This window comes from Canis aureus, chromosome 24 (assembly GCF_053574225.1).
Source record: "Canis aureus isolate CA01 chromosome 24, VMU_Caureus_v.1.0, whole genome shotgun sequence".
NCBI classification, from domain to species: Eukaryota; Metazoa; Chordata; class Mammalia; order Carnivora; family Canidae; genus Canis; species Canis aureus.
Window position 1 is genome coordinate 45,870,511 of NC_135634.1, and position 17,876 is coordinate 45,888,386.

Genomic DNA, 17,876 nt, shown 5'->3' on the forward strand with positions numbered 1-17,876 from the left:
ATTATTTCCTTGCTTTCCAAGTGAGAGCTGTGTTCACACTTCAGAGGATCAAAAGATCGCTTTTAAAGTTATTTTCAGCTGGCATTCTGGATTTGATGTCAACAGGTTAAATATTTCTTTTAGTATTGTTCAGAGCACAGCCTGTTTCTCCAGAGAACCCTTGACCATCTCTGTCACAGCCAAGTTGCAGAGGCTCTTTGTGATTAGGAGATGGTGCTGACATTTGTGGAACAGACTCACCACACAGCTACTGGTTAGCAGAATCAAAGACTCGGCCTCTTGCCCTTCTTTCCAGGGATGATGACATTGAAGTCATTGTGGACGAAACCTCTGATCACGCTGAGGAGACGTCTCCTGTGCGAGCCATCAGCAGAGCAGCCACGTAAGTGGACGGGGTGGGCCAGGAAAGGAGAGCTCAAGCCATGGTCTGATAGCACATTGGTGGCCATGGCTAGAGCAGCCCGATGCAGCCAGGCCCCTCACTGGAGCACCCGGCCCCTCCTGCACAACCATGGAGATTGTGGGCTCCTGAATGTCCCTGTCTTCCTCTGGTCACCTCTCAGTGGGAGGCAAGCTGTCCCTTAGTGCTGCCACCAACTGTGAGGTGAGGCGGAAGAAAGTGTAGTGGCTTCCCACAAGATGGACAGTTACACCTTGTTGGGATGATTATTTAGATCATGCTGTTTATTTTGTACTCGAGTTCCAGGATGTTTTTCCTCTTCGCTAAAATAGAACTGACAGGTTGGGGATTGGGTATTAACAACCAGACTCTGTTAGGTCAGGTTGACCGAATGGACAGTTAATGTAACGTGAGGAAACCTCATGTCTTTGAAGCTGGGTCCTCCCTCCTGCCTTCCCCCTGTTTTCTGGTAGTTTGCTCCTCTCAGGGGTTTCTCGGCTGGGGTTTGGGGACTCATTGGGAAACATACTCCCAGGTACCTATTTTTGTGAACTGTATTTATTGATGAATTATTTGGGCAAAATGTTTCTAAGGTTTAAACCTATCCTCCCCTCCTCTTTAGTAAGCGACTCTCGCAGCCTGCTGGAGGCCTTCTGGATTCTATCACTAATATCTTTGGGTAGGTTAGAAAACCTTCACCTTTCCTTGTTAATATGTGTGTGAATATTCATAAGTATTATATATGATTTATCACCGTTTTTTGAAACGTACACCAAAATTCCCGTAGCGCCGAGTATACAGATGCTTTGACTTCAGCTTTCTCACTTAGCTTCTTCCTTTTACCTCCATTTTCTTTCTCTTAATCTTGCTGCGTGCTGATCTGGCCTTACCTTTTAAGTCTGTCCGAGTCTCCCCTTTTGGGACATCACTCTTCTGATGCTGCCAGGTGAAAATATTACCTTCTCTTGGCTCGGCATGTGAGCGTGGCTCCTTGATAATTGTGCTGATCATCGCTTCACACCACCCTCCCTCTCTTCACCCCATCATTGGATGTGCATGTACCACCCAAGCCGCTGTGCATGTTTTTCAGAGTGCTGTCAGCCTCTTGAGCGGGCAGTTAGGTTGAACTCTGCACAGCAGTCACGCTCTCCTTTCTCTCTTCTGGCATGTGTTCGACGCCGCCTTGACCACACTGTATGCTGAGGATGATCGTAACTAGGCATAAAAGGCACCTTGACGTAGTCTTATCAAAATGCAAACATGCTCCCTTGGAGCAGGTAGTTATATTATGTTGAGAACGTTTTGCAGCATTTTATTGACTGGGGAAGCAGTTGTGTGGGATTGTTTTTTCAGTGTTGGGTTTTGGAGTCTATAGGTTAACAAGCAGGAAAGTACAGGTATGTGCTGGATACGTCTCTGGGTGTCGTTTGAGTTGAGGATGCTTCTGATCGGGTGATTTGTTCTGTGGTTTGAAGAGTCTAAGAGGGAGAAGAAGCTACTGTCAGAAGTCATCTTTGAATCCCTCTGGGTATGTGGCAGACAGGAAGCCTTGTGCAATCCTAATATTTTCCTTTATGTTACTTCTTAGGAGGCGCTCTGTCTCTTCCTTTCCAGTTCCCCAGGATAATGTGGATACTCATCCTGGTTCTAGTAAAGAAGTGAGAGTGCCTACAACAGCGATGTGTATCTTTGTAAGTATGGTTGAACCCCACATCCCACCAAGCTTTGTATGGTAGCGGAGCCGGATGGTTCAAGGAGCCATTCTCTATGGCAGCTAGCTTTCTACTATTTTATTTAGAGCAAAGCAAGTTTTATACCTGTTGACTGTGTCTGATAGAAGGGATTTCGCTCAGCTTGAGGGGACAGAATCTGTTATAACCATTTTCTGTAATATAAGACTGACTGGAAGAGAATCAGTAGCATGAGAGGCAGGACAAGAGAGAAGTAACTAGGGTTGGTGAGAAGTTACAGTAATTCCTGTCCATATCTGTGTGACTTCCTGTCATTAGGAGTGCAAGGTTGGAAGTAGGAGATAGTCCTGGGCAGAAGTCACTGTGATGCCAGAGCTGTCGGCTGGTGTTCAGAGCTGGGTGCTTGTAGAAGAGAATAAGCAGGTCTCAGCTGGGGTGAGTGAGCAGAAATGGAACCAGCCTGGGGAAATGTGGGCTACCTGACTTGAGGCTGGCAGGTGGGTGTCTAGGGGAGATGGAGCAGCAGAGCAGAGCCGAGCTAGCTGGGCTGCCTCGTGGATTACATGGGGTGAGTTAGAATAGTCAGCTTTCAGGGGAGAGGAGGACTCCTTATGGGGGAAACCAGGCCTAAGGAGGAATCAAATAGAGATTTCCACACAGTGAACTGGCTGAGTGATTCAGCCACCTTGTATGTCATAAAGAGAGTCTCCCTCCGGATGAGGAGTTGGACTGGGCACCTTATGGAGGTCAGTGATGATTGGTAAAAGGTCTGATTGCACTTAATGTCACAGCCCCCTTCTGCCCTCAGCTCCCAGCAGCCCATTGTTTTCTCCCGGCACATTTAAGTCCTGTGCATGGGGTAATGGAGCAGCTGATAACCTGGATCCTGTGTCAGCCTGTGTTCCTGTGAGTGTGCGGTTCATGGCTGACAAATATCCGACAGAACCAGCTCTGCAGGAGGTCAAAGAGTGGCAGCAGGGGTGTGATGGTGCATGATCTCAAGTTTTCAATCTGAGACCTCCTAAGTAGAAAGATAGCATGGAGAAAAAAGAAAAAGAAGGGAATCACACGGGGTCAAAAAGGTTGGCCACTTGTCAGACAGCTTTGCAGCAGTGGGACCTGAGGGCTGCAGCAGGATCACACCACCAAGCAAAATAAAGTGATGTTTATATCCCTGTCCATTAATAAGTGTGATTTTGATGGTATTTCTTTTTATTTATTTATTTATATTTTATTTAAATTCAATTTGCCAGCATATTTCAAGTGTCTTTTTCAGGCCCAAGCGAATGTGACAGGTTTTGTCTTCTCAAAATGATGTTTTAGGCAAGTGGTTGATGACCTGTTTAATGATCTGATATTTGTAATCCACATTTCGCAGTCTTTTTTCTTTTTTATTATGGAAAGTTTTTTCGTTTTTTTAATAAAGATTTTATTTATTCATGAGAGACACAGAGATAGGCAGAAACACAGGCAGAGGGAGAAGGAGGCTCCCTGCGAGGAGCCCGATGTGGGACTCGATCCCGGGACTCCAAAGGCAGACGCCCAAACACTGAGCCACCCAGGCATCCCATATTATGGAAATTTTCAAACATCGTTATGAGTAGGGAGAACTTCCAGGTCCCATCATCCTGTCAGGTAGTTCCAGTTAGCCACAGGTGCCAGTTCTATTCTCTCTGCCCCACAGACTTTTGCTAGAACAATTTAGAGCAAATCCCAGACGTTGTAGTTCACCCATAAAGATTTCAGCATCTGTAATCTTTTTCTTTTTCTTTTTTTAAAGATTTTATTTATTTATTCATGAGAGATACAGAGAGAGAGGCAGAGACACAGGCAGAGGGAGAAGCAGGCTCCATGCAGGGAGCCCGATGTGGGACTCAATCCTGGGACTCTGGGATCTTGTCCTGAGCCAAAGGCAGACACTCAACCATTGAGCCACTCAGGCGTCCCTCTTTTTCTTTTTCTTTTTCTTTTTCTTTTTCTTTTTCTTTTTCTTTTTCTTTTTTAAGATTTATTTATTTTGGAGAGGGTGGGGGGGCAAAGGAAGAGGGAGAAGCAGGCTCCTCACTGAGCAGAAAGCCTGATAGGGGGCTGGATCCCAGGACCCTGGGATCAGGACCTGAGCAGAAGGCAGATGCTTAACTGACTAAGTCAGCAAGTCACTCCTCCCTGTGAAGAATTAAATTCTCCCAGAGTGACCCTTACTTTATCGAAGACCTACTCCCCACAATCAGGGAGTTAGTCCTAGGCCACACAACTTGGTGGAAGACCTTTCCTGTAGATGAGCAAGCTGAGGCTTCAGAAAGTTAATAAGAAACTTGGCAGAAGTCACCCTGCCTAGAATACACTGGTGCCCTGTTATTTCCAGAACAGAATAGAATCCCACTGTGACACTGATATGTAGCAGAAGGACTAGCAGCTGCTCATATTAGGATTCCATATGAGGATATGCTCACCTTTAGGAAAGCTGTAAAGCCTTTCTCTATCATTAGAAGCCATGCTGTACTTTGACTAGGTAGTTTAGCATGTAGCATTAACATAATCTGAACCAAAAGAAAGATGGTTAATCAGAGGCTTACTTTTAAGCTATAAGATCATAGTAGACGATAGATTGAAACTTCATTTTTATTAAGAAAATTAATGCAAAGACAGACTATAGGCAGTCTACACAGATTTTGACTACTTTCTAAGAAGGTTGCACTAAAATAGATGGAACTGTAACTATATGAATAAAATGGTAACAATCTTAGGAGACCCTGGGCTAGGAATCCAAGTTATTTTATGAGCAGATCCCCTTTATTTATGGATGACTGTCCAGCACCTTTGGTTAGGCATCCATAGTGTTCATTTGTATTGGGCTCTTTCCCCTTGGAATGACAGGGATTGGGTTGAAGCAGGATACTTGTCTTGCAGGATGCTCATGATGGGGAAGTCAACGCTGTGCAGTTCAGCCCCGGCTCCCGGCTGCTGGCCACAGGAGGCATGGATCGGAGAGTTAAGCTTTGGGAAGTGTTTGGAGGTAAGACCCCTGAGTGCAAAGAAGGAGGCTGTTTTGGTGACATCTGGGTGACCTTGCCTTCTGGCACCTTCTCAGAATATCCAATATTTTGTGTCAGTAGTTATCTGACCAAAGCATTATCACCATCTCAGTTGCCACAGCTGAGTGGATATTTGCTCTGAGTTTTTAAGTAGTGACTAGAAAATACTGTTAAGTTATGGATTCGTTAGTGTTCATGTTTTCTCAGATATAATCAGAACATCATCCAAGATAATATAGGTTTTAAGGAAAATTAAAAAATCTTAAAGTCGGGGACTTTAGAATTAAACTAAACATTGAGCTGAGGTGTGCACATTTAATAATACCAGTGGCCTTGGCCTGGGGAAAAAGATTGAGGTCATATCTAAGCTTGAGAATAAAAAGAGGTATATCTCCCAGGAAGAATGTATTTATTAACAAGCAGCTTATCATCAAGACCTTGTCTCTTTGACTATACCTTATTTCAGAAGTGGCTTCAGAGTACTCAAATGGGATGGCATTAAAACAGGAAATGGGACTTAATCATGTCTTAGAATTCTGAGGCTGGGGATAGCTCAATTTCAGCATTTTGAGATTTAGTTGAGTCTCATATTTTTTTAATAAAGGAAGGTTGAGGAATAAGACTGAAAATTTTAATAAGAACCGCTTTGTCAACACTCTAGTTATAGCACATACATACTCCCCGTAGCACATACATGCTCCCTGTCCAACAAGAAGATCCAATAGGCCCTTGTCTGTGTTATTTCCCGTGATCTTGCCCCAACCCTGTGCAGTTTGAAGGTAGGTATCTCACCTACTTGACAAGACGAAAACATGAAAACTCAGAGACACTACTTGATTTGTATAGTTGATTTACATGGCCAGTAACTGATTAGCTAGGCCCTGAGCTGGATCTTCTGACTGGAGAGCCTGCTCTTCCCACTGTGGCCTCCGCTGGGCTATAGAGCAGCTGAAGAAGTATGTGGGTGGCCACTTTTGGTGTGTTTAGAGCAAGAACAGTCTATTGATCCGTTTGGTTATATATAATAGATTATCAATAAAGCACCAAATTTGTCTGCCCTAGCCTTTTTCTTTTTTTTTTTTTGTCTGGAAAGTGACTCCATAATTAAATCCCTGGCGGTTACAGCTAGTTGAAGCCCGTGAAAATTTGTGCCATCTTACCCAAAAAAGTTTCATGAATGCTAATTTTGAAAACTGTGATAATAATAAAGCTATATTGTAATAAGTTTTATGAGATCTGTTTTTGTGAGGTTTTTTTTTTTTTTTTTTTTTTTGAGATCTGGTTTTTTTAAATCTAAGCAGGTCATCTGTTTCGATTAGGTCTTATGATTAAATAAAAATAACCCTAGAAATACTTTTTACTTCCTTGTCAGTAAAAGCATCTGTAAGAAAACTAGAACCAACCTTTAGTAATAGTTATGTTTTTGCTGTTGTCAAAGGAAGTAAATGGAAATTAATATTGGCATAATTTGTGCCAGAGTGTATTTTGTATCAATAAAATGAAAAGTTTCAGGACGCCTGGGAGGCTCAGCAGTTGATCGCCTGCCTTCAGCTCAGGGCGAAACCCTGGAGTTCTGGGATCGAGTCCCACGTCGGGCTTCCTTCATGGAGCCTGCTTCTCTCTCTGCCTCTGTCTCTGCTTCTCTCTCTCTCTCTCTCTCTGTGTCTCTCATGAATAAATAAATAAATAATATTTTAAAAATAAAATAGGGATCCCTGGATGGCACAGCGGTTTGGTGCCTGCCTTTGGCCCAGGGCGCGATCCTGGAGACCCGGGATCGAATCCCACGTCGGGCTCCCGGTGCATGGAGCCTGCTTCTCCCTCTGCCTGTGTCTCTGCCTCTCTCTCTCTCTGTCTCTGTGTGACTATCATAAATAAATAAAAATAAAAATAAACAAATAAATAAAAAATAAAATGAAAAGTTTTTACTGGGTCTACAGAAATAACATAAAATGTTTGGCAGCACTCTTTATGGTTTTGGGGAGCAAATCTCAGTTATGGCATAATTATAGGGCATTTCTTCTGCAAATCGCTTATTCAGTCAGCAGGCTTTTTTCTCCTTGGCTAATATTTACTGAATCTTGGAAAAGACTAAGTCCAAAAGGCCTTTTATGAAATAGTTTGAGGATCCCATTTTTTACCCTTTTAAAGTATCAGAAGAATGGCACTTTCTGCCCAGTAGACATGCTTATCCTTGGTTATTCTATCAAAATTTTGCAGAAGCTCCATTGAGATGTTGACTTACATTTTGCCACTGTGTTAACGCCAGAGAAATAGACCAATATCTTGGGCATAAGCCAAAGTGATATTTCTTAGCATTTACAGTAATATTTTTGTAAAGATCTTACTTAAAGACCTTAAGTAGTGTATATTGGCGTTTTCCTACTTTTGAAAAATCTCATGAAAATTAGTATCCAAGAAGAGACTTTAAATGTGCTATATAGATATCTTGCAAATAAATTCAGAAAGTAGGCTTCATCAACCAGTTTAATAATCCTGATGATAAATATATTTGACATTTCCAAACCAGTGTTCCTATTATTTATTACCAGAGAAGTATTAAGAGTAAAGAGTGTTCTTTTTTTTTTTTTTTCTGTTTAAGATTTTATTTATTTATTTATGAAAGACACACAGAGAGGCAGAGACATAGGCAGAGGGAGAAGCAGGCTCCATGCTGGGAGCCCGATGTGGGACTCCATCCTGGAACTCCAGGATCAGCCCTGGACCAAAGGCAGGTGCTAAACCGCTGACCCACTCAGGCATCTCTAAAGACTTTTCTTTAAAATGTCTTCTATTTTGTGCTCCCCTTTTATATAAGTTTCTTTTATAAGATTTATTTATTTTAGAGAAAGAGGGAGAAAGAAAATCTCCAGCAGACTCTGCTCTGAGCACAGAGACTGACATGAGGCTTGATCTCAAGACCCTGAGATCATGACCTGAAAGAAATCAAGAGTCGGATTCTCATCCTACTGAGACATCCAGGCACTCCATCCCCTTTTATGATTTTGATTTAAATGATTAATTGTTGGGATCCCTGGGTGGCGCAGCAGTTTGGCGCCTGCCTTTGGCCCGGGGCACGATCCTGGAGACCCGGGATCGAGTCCCATGTCGGGCTCCCGGTGCATGGAGCCTGCTTCTCCCTCTGCCTGTGTCTCTCTCTCTCTCTCTCTGTATGACTATCATTAAAAAAATAAAATAAAAATAAAAAAATAAATGATTAATTGTTTTCCAAGTTTGTCATTCTTAAGCTACCCTTTAATTGGGGGGGCTTGATCACATCATCTTGAGACTTGTACTCTTGTCACTTTGTGCCTGCATCATTAAAGTTCCCACGTGGGTGGCCAGAGCTGTCTGAGAATAGGACCAGGAGCCCGTGGCTGGGTCTGTTGGTGAGGGAGGCTAGGGAGAGGGAAGCACTGGCATCCAGTTAGATTGCCAGAAGCTTAGGTTCCCAGAGACAGATTAAGTGTACAGGCAAATTCCAGAAACTCCAAACTAGCTTTACTGGCATTCTAAGAACTAGCCAATTGCACTTTTTTTTTTTTTTTTTTTTAATTTTATTTATTCGTGAAAGGCAGAGACATAGGCAGAGGGAGAAGCAGGCTTCCTGCAGGGAGCCTGATGCAGAACTCAATCTCAGACCCCAAGATCACACCACCCATGCTTCCCTACACATAATTTTTTTAAATTTCTTTTCAGGGATCCCTGGGTGGCGCAGCGGTTTAGCGCCTGCCTTTGGCCCAGGGCGCAATCCTGGAGACCCGGGATCGAATCCCACATCGGGCTCCCGCTGCATGGAGCCTGCTTCTCCCTCTGCCTATGTCTCTGCCTCTCTCTCTCTCCCTCCCTCTCTCTCTCTCTCTCTCTCTCTGTGACTATCATAAATAATAAATAAAAATTTAAAAAAATATTTCTTTTCAGACCCTAATGAGAATTACCACATGGATTCTGAAAAATTGAGTGGTCAGGTTCTATAGAAGTGATTGTTAAATTAACATAAATATTGATCAAACCCAAAGATGTATTTATCTGAATTAGACATTTTTACTGAAAAAGAGCAGAACTAAAATTCAGTCTCTAAATGGATTGACTGACATGTCTTTCTTTGTAAAGGGAATTGACTACATTTCTAGGAAAGAACAGCGTAGCACATGCAAAGCGCTGGGCCCTGTATCCACAGACACACTGGTGGCTCTTACAGCTGGCCAGCTGTGTATTCTTGCCTCACCACTGCATTTGTCCCCCTGCTCTTAGATGCTGTCTCTGATTGACTTCTGGGTTTCAGGTGCCCCGTTGTAACATAGGTGTTGGCTTTACTTTCCTTTCCTCTGTCTTCTTTTCATCCAGATAAATGTGAGTTCAAGGGTTCCCTGTCTGGCAGTAATGCGGGAATTACGAGCATCGAATTTGACAGTGCTGTAAGTATCCCGTGTCCTCAGAAATGGTTGTGCTCAGAGGTGTTTAGAAACCATTTAAGACATCCGGTTTTTGAAATTTAAAGTTACTCAGTTTCCCTGCTGTTTTCTATCTTAAGTTAAATCAGTGTTAGATCAGGATGCAGATAGATTATAAGTTCTGTGCTGGCTGTGACTATTGAAGACTGGGTGGGGGAGGCAGGTCTGGGGTGCCCTGGCCAGTCAGTGCCTCTGCAGACTTCCCGAAGTCCACAGCTGAAGCCCCGGCAGTGCAGGTAGAGGGGAAGGGGTCTAGCTGGGTGCATCAGAGACGGGGGGGTCTCAGGGAGAGTAGTTTTGGGAGGTTGAGGGAGGGGACAGTCGGTACCTCTGGGTTCTGCAGCTTGGAGAGTGTAGAGAATTGATATCTGATGTTACCGAACGGGGTTAAGGCATGGCTAGTGAACTCGAGAGGACCAGTTTGAGCTGGAGGGTGTGCAGCATTCTAGCGGGATGGCAGGATAGAGCAAGTGTGGATTTACCACAGCTGGTGGGTTCACAGAATATTGGGGTAACAGTTGGTATTCACATCAGATGTGTAGCTTTTGAGCATCTAATAAACCTGTTTCTGGACTTGATTCTTGGGGAATTTGTATCGTGTGGACTGAAATCCTCTACTTTGTCTAAAATTTTCTTCCCCCTTATTCCCATAGGGATCTTACCTCTTAGCAGCTTCAAATGATTTTGCAAGTCGAATCTGGACTGTGGATGATTATCGGTTACGGGTAAGACCCACTTAAGAAAATTAGTATAATCTCCAAACTTCCTTAGGTTCTCAAGGCACAAAATGTAGGAAATGGCGGATTGATTCATTAGGATGGCTGTGTTTTCCTGAAAATCATACTTGATTCCCACCTGCCCTTCTCTTTCTCCCTTGGGAAAATTTTCTTCCTTTGTCCAAGATTCAGTTGCAGAATATTTGCATTAGGAAGCCATCAAATTTTGCATGAAAGCCTCAGGGTATTCCTGTTCCTAAGAACTAGATACTTGAGGCAGGTATCCGTTTTGGCAGAGCTTCAGTGATCCCAGCACTGCTGTAGAAGTTGTGTTTGTTACAGGCTCCAGAGCTAGTGATGAGCTCCCAGAGTAGAGCTGAAAGTAGGACATAGGAGTACATGTAGGTGCACTTAGGATAGTGATAAACACAGCTCAGATACAAGCTGGGAGCAGGTGGGAGGGGAAGGTCAGGGTCATGTGGAGGAATTTGCCTGTGAACCCAGAGTTGGCGAAGAAGTCACTCGGCTTCCACAACAAAGACCAAAACTTCATGGTTATTGCACTTTTGTTCTAATGAAAAACAAATAGCTTAATTTGGAGACAATGTTTTCTCCTAAGCCCGAAGCAATTTTCATGTGAGCTCATAAAGGAAAGAAAGGCCTGTTGAAAGGTAAGAGGGAGGCTGAGCTTTTTGAGAAGAAAAAAGTTTGATGCAAGGTTATGAACTTCACATGAACTTCAAGGTAAAACTACAGAGAGGTGGGGAGCTGCAGCAGAATGGTGAATGGTCCATTAAGTAGTTGCCAGAGGTCTGATTGGATGATACTGGGATGCAGCTAGAAGAATCTTTAGAAATGCGTGGTTAACCTATCATTTAGGCTCTCCATTTTCTTGAAGGAGCTGTAGGGAAAATCACCAGTATTAGATGCTAGAATTAGGATTCGATACCTCACAGGTGATGGTGACCCTTAATTCTGAGTTGAAAGAGGATCCAGGACTACACATGCAAAGTCTGGGACTTGAAGCTGACAAAAAGTACATTCCTGTGTGAAAGCCAAAGAGCCTCTCTGTGTTCTTGTCTGAATGGAGGAACAGAGATGGAGCACTGGGCCCCGGTGGGCAGAGCTGCCCCTCTGCTGAAGCAGTAGTCACGTCTATTCTGACGCTTGAACAGGTTTTCAGTTGCAGCCCTTTACTTCTGCATCGCCAACATGGCCTAGCCCATTGTCATGGCAGCATTATAAGCCATTGTAGGCTGTGCTGTACTCTGTTAACCATCGATCACTTACTGGACACCTAGGACAGGGTTAAACATTTGTGCAGTCATTAGTTTGCCTAAAGGAAGAAGGACTCTTCCTGAGTGACTATCATGTGTCAAACCTAGTACTGAGGTATTGTTTGCACCCTCCTGCGTTTTCATCCCCAGGGGAACAAGATGAGATAGGTATATGGGGAAACTGAGGCTCAGATAAGCCCACAGAATTGCCTAAGGTCCCAGAGCTACCAGATGAGATGAGAATGGGAACTGAGCCCCTTGCTTTTCTCTGTTTGACCCGGATTATTCTAGTGCCTCTAGAGACAGGTACAGCAGAACTGCCTGCTCTGAAGAGGGACATATAGCCCTCCTTACATCGTAGGCCCTTGGAGGAGAAAAGCAGTTGGGTCAGCCAGTTGTGCTGGATGATATTTTTCGTTGGTGGAACAGTTCTGTTCAGGTGGGCATCAGCCCTTGGATTGGAAATAGGGGGTTGGGAGTTGGACCTAGAAGACAGAGATCATAATGTTGGGAAACTTTTTTCTTTTTTTTTTTTTTTTAAAGATTTTATTTATTTATTCATGAGAGACAGAGAGAGAGAGAGGCAGAGACACAGGCAGAGGGAGAAGCAGGCTCCATGTGGGGAGCCCGACGTGGGACTTGATCCCAGGTCTCCAGGGTCAGGCCCTGAGCTGAAAGCGGCACTAAACCGCTGAGCCACCCGGGCTGCCCTGGGAAACTTTTTTCAAGAGAGTTGAAAAGGAGCACCAAGGTGGAGCATGAGTCTTCAGCTAGGGTTACTGACAGGTTGGGGGTTGATGCTAGGACAGTAGCCTCCCTAGGTAGGCCAGCTGGCTTTGAGGGCATGCTGTCCGTGTATGTGTGATGAAGATCCAGAGGCCTTTTTAAGCAGCTTCTCTGTGCCCAGAGAATCCACGTGAAACTCTCACTGGGGTTCAGGAAGTAAATAAGACTCCCTGTTGTAGGAGACTCTGGCTTCCACTTAGACCCTAGTTAACAGAAGATGTTGGAAGACACAGAAGTCCATGTTCTGAAATTCAGGATTTAAGCCCTTAGTTTTTATAATAAGGGAACAGTGTTGGGAGAGACTGTTTGCTTTAAAATCCTTATAGTAGGGGCACCTGAGTAGCTCAGTTGGTTAAGCATCTGCCTTCAGCTCAGGTCGTGATCTCAAGGTCCTGGGATCAAACCCCTTGTCTGACTCCCTATTCAACAGGGAGTCTGCCTCTCCTTGACATTTATGCGTGCATGCGTGCACGCTCCCTCTGTCTCTCTCAAAGGAATACATAAATTTAAAAAACCCTTGTAGTAAAAGTGTTCTAGGAACAGCCTATTACTGAAAGGGGTCCTTTATAGAGCACTCCTTTGAATAGCGGGTGTTTCACACTCCTTTAAAAATCCAGAAGGTCCTTGCAAAACTGCCTAGTTGCTGTCTGAAATGTGACTTGAGGAACGGGGTTGAACAGCCCACCTGTTCACTTCTCTAATGTTGACATGAAAAGTAACCACAGTAATGAGACTGGCTTTCAGATGGTGGTTTTTACCTCAGAAATATCCTCATCGAGTTTTACATTTTTCTGGGGTCAGTCACCTGGGTGGTGGTGCTAGTGGTAGCTGCTTGCATGGTAGGTGGCCCTTGAAGAAGACAGAGTGAGGCTGCTCTGACACATGAACCCACTGCCCCATCTCTTAAAGGCCACCGTTTGAAAAAAGAAGATAAAATCTGAAAAATAAGTTGAATTAAATATTGAAAAGAAATGTCAACAACACTGAGTGGATAAAAATTTGACATAAATCTGATGCACTCTGAGCAAGGACTTGTAAATGATGAGAAGTAACCTGGAGGAGGCTGCATTCCATACCTCTCAGGGTGTGGAGAAGGAGCCCATCAGCTGGATCTCCTCCAAAGATGAGATTTGCAGAAGCCCAGACTTTTTTTTTTTAAGATTCTATTCATGAGAGACAGAGAAGCAGGCTACCCATGGGGAGACCGATGTGGGACTCAATCCCAGGACCACACCCTGATCATTGTGGGAGACACAACCACTGAGCCACCCAGGTGTCCCCAGAAGCCCGGACTTTTTAAAAAGCAAGCTGACACACACATGAAGAGCCATGAAATAACAGTATTCTTGTTGTTTTGTCAGTCCAGCGGTTTTACTCTGAGATGTCCAGAGAAAGTGGTGTGCCCATAGCTGTTCCCTACACCACTATTTGTGCTCATGAAATGTAAAGTGACCTAGGTGTTTGCTGGGCACAGAAATTTCCATTTAATTATAATCGCCACTTGAAGATTATTTAACTCTCAGAATAACTATGAAGGTTCTTAGGTACAGAAAGGAAGAGCATTAATGCCCGCAGCAGCGGGCTTTATGCACAGGTCACCTTGTTTGGTCCTTTTACCAAATCAGTGGGAGGAAGAGGTTAGTCCCACAGATGTTCAAGCCCCAGGTGTCCAAAGCCAGAGCATTTTGACTCCGGAACCCATGTGTCTTCAGCTGTCACATGAAAACCGACTTCCACTATAATGTTAAAAGAGCAGTAGATAGGGATCCCTGGGTGGCGCAGTGGTTTGGCGCCTGCCTTTGGCCCAGGGCGCGATCCTGGAGACCCGGGATCGAATCCCACGTCGGGCTCCCGGTGCATGGAGCCTGCTTCTCCCTCTGCCTGTGTCTCTGCCTCTCTCTCTCTCTCTCTCTCTGTGACTATCATAAATAAAAAAAAAAAAAAAAAAATTAAAAAAAAAGAGCAGTAGATAAATTTTTAGGAGTGTTTTCACATGAGATGGATGAAAGTATTAACATGCATTTGGAGTTCACAAAAAGTAGCTTCTCCCTCCAGTGTTTGCTAGCTGTGGTTTTACTTCTGTAAGAAGAAAGTAAACAGTGAACGTACCCAAAATGTTGATGATGGAGTTTTCATTTATTTATTTATTTTTAGATATTTATTTATTCATGAGAGACACAAAGAGATAGGCACAGGGAAAAAGGAAAAACAGGTTCCCTGTGGGGAGTGTGATATGGGACTCGGTCCCAGGACCCTGGGATCGTGACCGGAGCTGAAGACAGCTGTTCAACTGCTGAGCCACCCAGGTGTCCCAACGGAGTTCTTTTCTCCACATGTAATTTACATAGCATGAGGTGTACCTTTGCAAGATTGTATGTTTCCCCATGATCCATACAGTTTGGATGATCTATGGTAAGTAGAATCCTTACTCCCAGAATATAGTGAATGTAAACCTCATTGCTGGAGTTTTCTTGATCTTACGAGAAGGATCCGTGGGAGGTTTTTACACAGCCACAGCACAGCTGCCCCTTGTTGGCAGCAATTATATGATGCCGTTCCAGTTTCAGAGAGGTTTAAATGTGGGAGAGTCTTCAAGTCTGTGCCAGCTTCTCCCTTTGAAAGGGAGAAGTACGTGTGGGCCTGAGTCTTCTGCTCCTGTGCTGAAAGGAGAGAGGGAAGCACTAAACATTTAACACGGAACTGCTCCCCTCAGCAGAGAGGGAAGCACTAAACATTTAACACAGAACTGTGAGTTCTCATCTTCGGAAGTCAATGTTGAAACCCGATAAATAAGTTAGCAGTTGCAGTAACTATATTAAAGCTTTTACAGACTTTATTTATTTATTAGTTGGTTAGAAAGAAAACCTCAGTGAATACTTTCTGAGCCTTTGCGATTTTGTACATAGAAACATGTTGACCTGCAGTGAAAAGTCAGTGATGAATACTGAAAGGTCTGATTCCCAGGGTCTCCTCCTTGCACCTTTAGCATCCCACTGGGCTCCAGTAGTGCTGTGGTGGGCAGAAGGGCTGCTGGTGCTGGGAGATGCCCCAGTTCTGTGTTCCTTGGCTAGCACCCCGCAGCTAGCCACGAAAAGGTTTGATTGTTGGGAGTGCTGGTATCTGTGGTTATGGTCTGACATTTCAAGCTGAGACCTCTGATTGAAAAAAACCCCCAGGGGTTTTAATTGTTTATTTAAAGAGTCCTGATGTTTCCTTTTGTAAATTATGCCTGCAGGGAACCTGTCTGTTGTGACTTTAAATAGGGTCTGGACTGGGCACTGGGTAAAATCCACGCTTTTAAAAATTCTGTAATTTGATACAATCCAGATTTACAAAAAAAAAAAAAAACTTTTTTTTTTTTTGCAAGAATAGAATACTACAGACTGGTGGTATCTATAACAGAGCTTATTTCAAAAAGGTCCTCCATCTGCCCATCCCTTTTTTGAGGATAGAGACACATGAAGTTGGCTCTAGTGGTGTTAGATTTTTTTTTTTTTTTAATGTTTTTTTTGTCCTGGGAAATTGATGTTCTTCCTCTTGATACCTCACCTCTGGGCGACACCACAAGATAGGCTTTTTGAATGTTTTGCCGAGCTACATATCCTTCTGTCTGAATATTCCTGACCAGATCTCTGGGTGTTTGGAGAAGCTAGCTCTTTCAGCATGGGGGGCCCCCAAGGCTTACCCTGGCTGTGTTCTCTCCTAGCACACGCTCACAGGACACAGCGGCAAAGTGCTGTCTGCCAAATTCCTGCTGGACAATGCCCGTATTGTTTCTGGAAGTCATGACCGGACCCTCAAGCTCTGGGATCTACGCAGCAAAGTCTGTGAGGAAATTCAGTCTCTCTGTCTATATGTACAATTAGACGTTAACCAGGAGGTGTTTGTTTCCACTTGAAAGTCTACATTTAGCGTGATACAGTTTGAATTGCAAGAATAGTGTCATATTTAGAGTGGCGTTGAGGTAGTGACAGCTTTTCTTGTTTGATATTGTGTCCAAATAAGAAGCTCTGGTTACTTAGAGCAAGAGGGAAGCCATGCTGCCTGCACAGCCATGGAGGGGCTTGTGCTTGATGACTAACGTTCGGTTTTCTTTCAGGCATAAAGACGGTGTTTGCAGGATCCAGCTGCAACGATATCGTCTGCACAGAGCAGTGTGTCATGAGTGGCCATTTTGACAAGAAAATTCGTTTCTGGGACATCCGGTATAATACCCCAGAGCTTGGTGGGGGAGGCAGATGAGTGGGTCTTCCCACTCGTGAGGTTTTATTTATGCGGTGTGTTTTTTAAAATCCCTGGAGGTGGCAGAAAGGAGCTCCAGTCCACATTTATCTCAGTAGTTTGGTATTCTTGACCATGAAGTAGGCTGTTGCGTTCAGTGATCACTTACGAGCACACCCGCTACACTTCTTAGGCACTTTGCCAGCTGCTAGGTAAGCAAAAATGAACAGCTAGGTAGTTGGAAATGTCATAGGGAAGGTAGACACATATAGGTCTGCACGGTTCTCAAGTAGAGCCAGGCATCTTTGTTCAAGGACATGAGAGAACACCTGGCAGGATAAGTCTGGAGGAAGTGAGTGGGTGTCCCACGGCAGAAAAGTTACTGATGGGGCAGCCCGGGTGGCTCAGCGGTTTAGCGCCGCCTTCAACCCAGGGCCTAATCCTGGAGACCCAGGATTGAGTTCCACGTCAGGCTCCCTGCATGGAGCCTGCTTCTCCCTCTGCCTGTATCTCTGCCTCTCTCTGTGTGTCTCTCATGAATAAATAAATAAAATCTTTAAAAAAAAAAAAAAAAAAAAGAAAGAAAGAAAAAAAAAGAAGTTATAGACTTTCCAGCCAGGACAGCAGGACAGCCTGGTAGGTTGGGCCATGGGCAGACAGGACTAGCAGCTGCTGGGTAGGGATCAGATGGCCATTTGTAAGTGACTTCCTCCTATAAGCCATCGGGTATTTAACAAAGGACTGTTCTCATGAGTCAGTAGATGGTGCTGGTGGTGGTCAGACGGTGTCCTGGGAGCAGGTTCCTCAAGCAGTAAAGGAGAGATGGAAGGGAACAGATTTGAGGGAACATTTGGCATATGGGGGGTGAGGAAAGGGAGAACTGAAGCCAGGTGGGGAATAATCAATAGATACTGTATTCTGATTAGCATGCAAATTTGTGGTTTCTAAGAGACATTTGGATTAACAATTTTTGAGAGGGGTTGGATGGGGAAAAAAACAAGTCGTCGCAGGGGGACTCTGAAAACATGAGAATGACTCAGATACCCCGTGAAACAGACCACATTTTAGGGAGCCGCCAAGGAAGGTGGCCATAGATGGAAAACTGGAGGGTCCTGTTGATGGGCCACTGTTGGGGGAGCAGAGAGTTTGGATGGTGGGCGGAGTCTGGTGGGATAAGGCCCTGGGACAAGGCTGGTGGGTTAGGAGGGAGGTTGCTGCTGGTCAGGGGAATGCGGGGTGGTTGTGGAAGGGTGGGGGCAAGGAGCCTATGCTTACTGATGATACATAGAAAGCCCT

The 17,876-nt window shown here is 44.3% G+C and overlaps 1 protein-coding gene and 2 non-coding genes across 7 annotated transcripts in view; all 3 read left to right on the top strand.

The window, feature by feature from the left end:
- The window catches only part of ATG16L1 (autophagy related 16 like 1), a 39,367-nt gene that overhangs the window by 17,444 nt on the left and 4,047 nt on the right, over nt 1–17,876 (top strand). For 2 of the 5 annotated variants that reach the window (XM_077869277.1, XM_077869275.1), the window contains 9 exons: nt 296–382; nt 1,023–1,079; nt 1,299–1,346; nt 1,989–2,091; nt 5,002–5,107; nt 9,474–9,544; nt 10,234–10,305; nt 16,066–16,186; nt 16,459–16,564. In XM_077869277.1, the coding sequence (XP_077725403.1) occupies nt 296–382; nt 1,023–1,079; nt 1,299–1,346; nt 1,989–2,091; nt 5,002–5,107; nt 9,474–9,544; nt 10,234–10,305; nt 16,066–16,186; nt 16,459–16,564 (771 nt within the window). The remainder of the gene's footprint in view (nt 1–295; nt 383–1,022; nt 1,080–1,298; nt 1,347–1,988; nt 2,092–5,001; nt 5,108–9,473; nt 9,545–10,233; nt 10,306–16,065; nt 16,187–16,458; nt 16,565–17,876) is intronic. The other 3 variants (XM_077869280.1, XM_077869279.1, XM_077869276.1) reach the window with 2 other exon arrangements.
- On the top strand, nt 2,837–3,110 carry LOC144296628 (small Cajal body-specific RNA 6). The gene has a single exon (XR_013363655.1).
- Nucleotides 15,289–15,513, top strand: LOC144296627 (small Cajal body-specific RNA 6). The gene has a single exon (XR_013363654.1).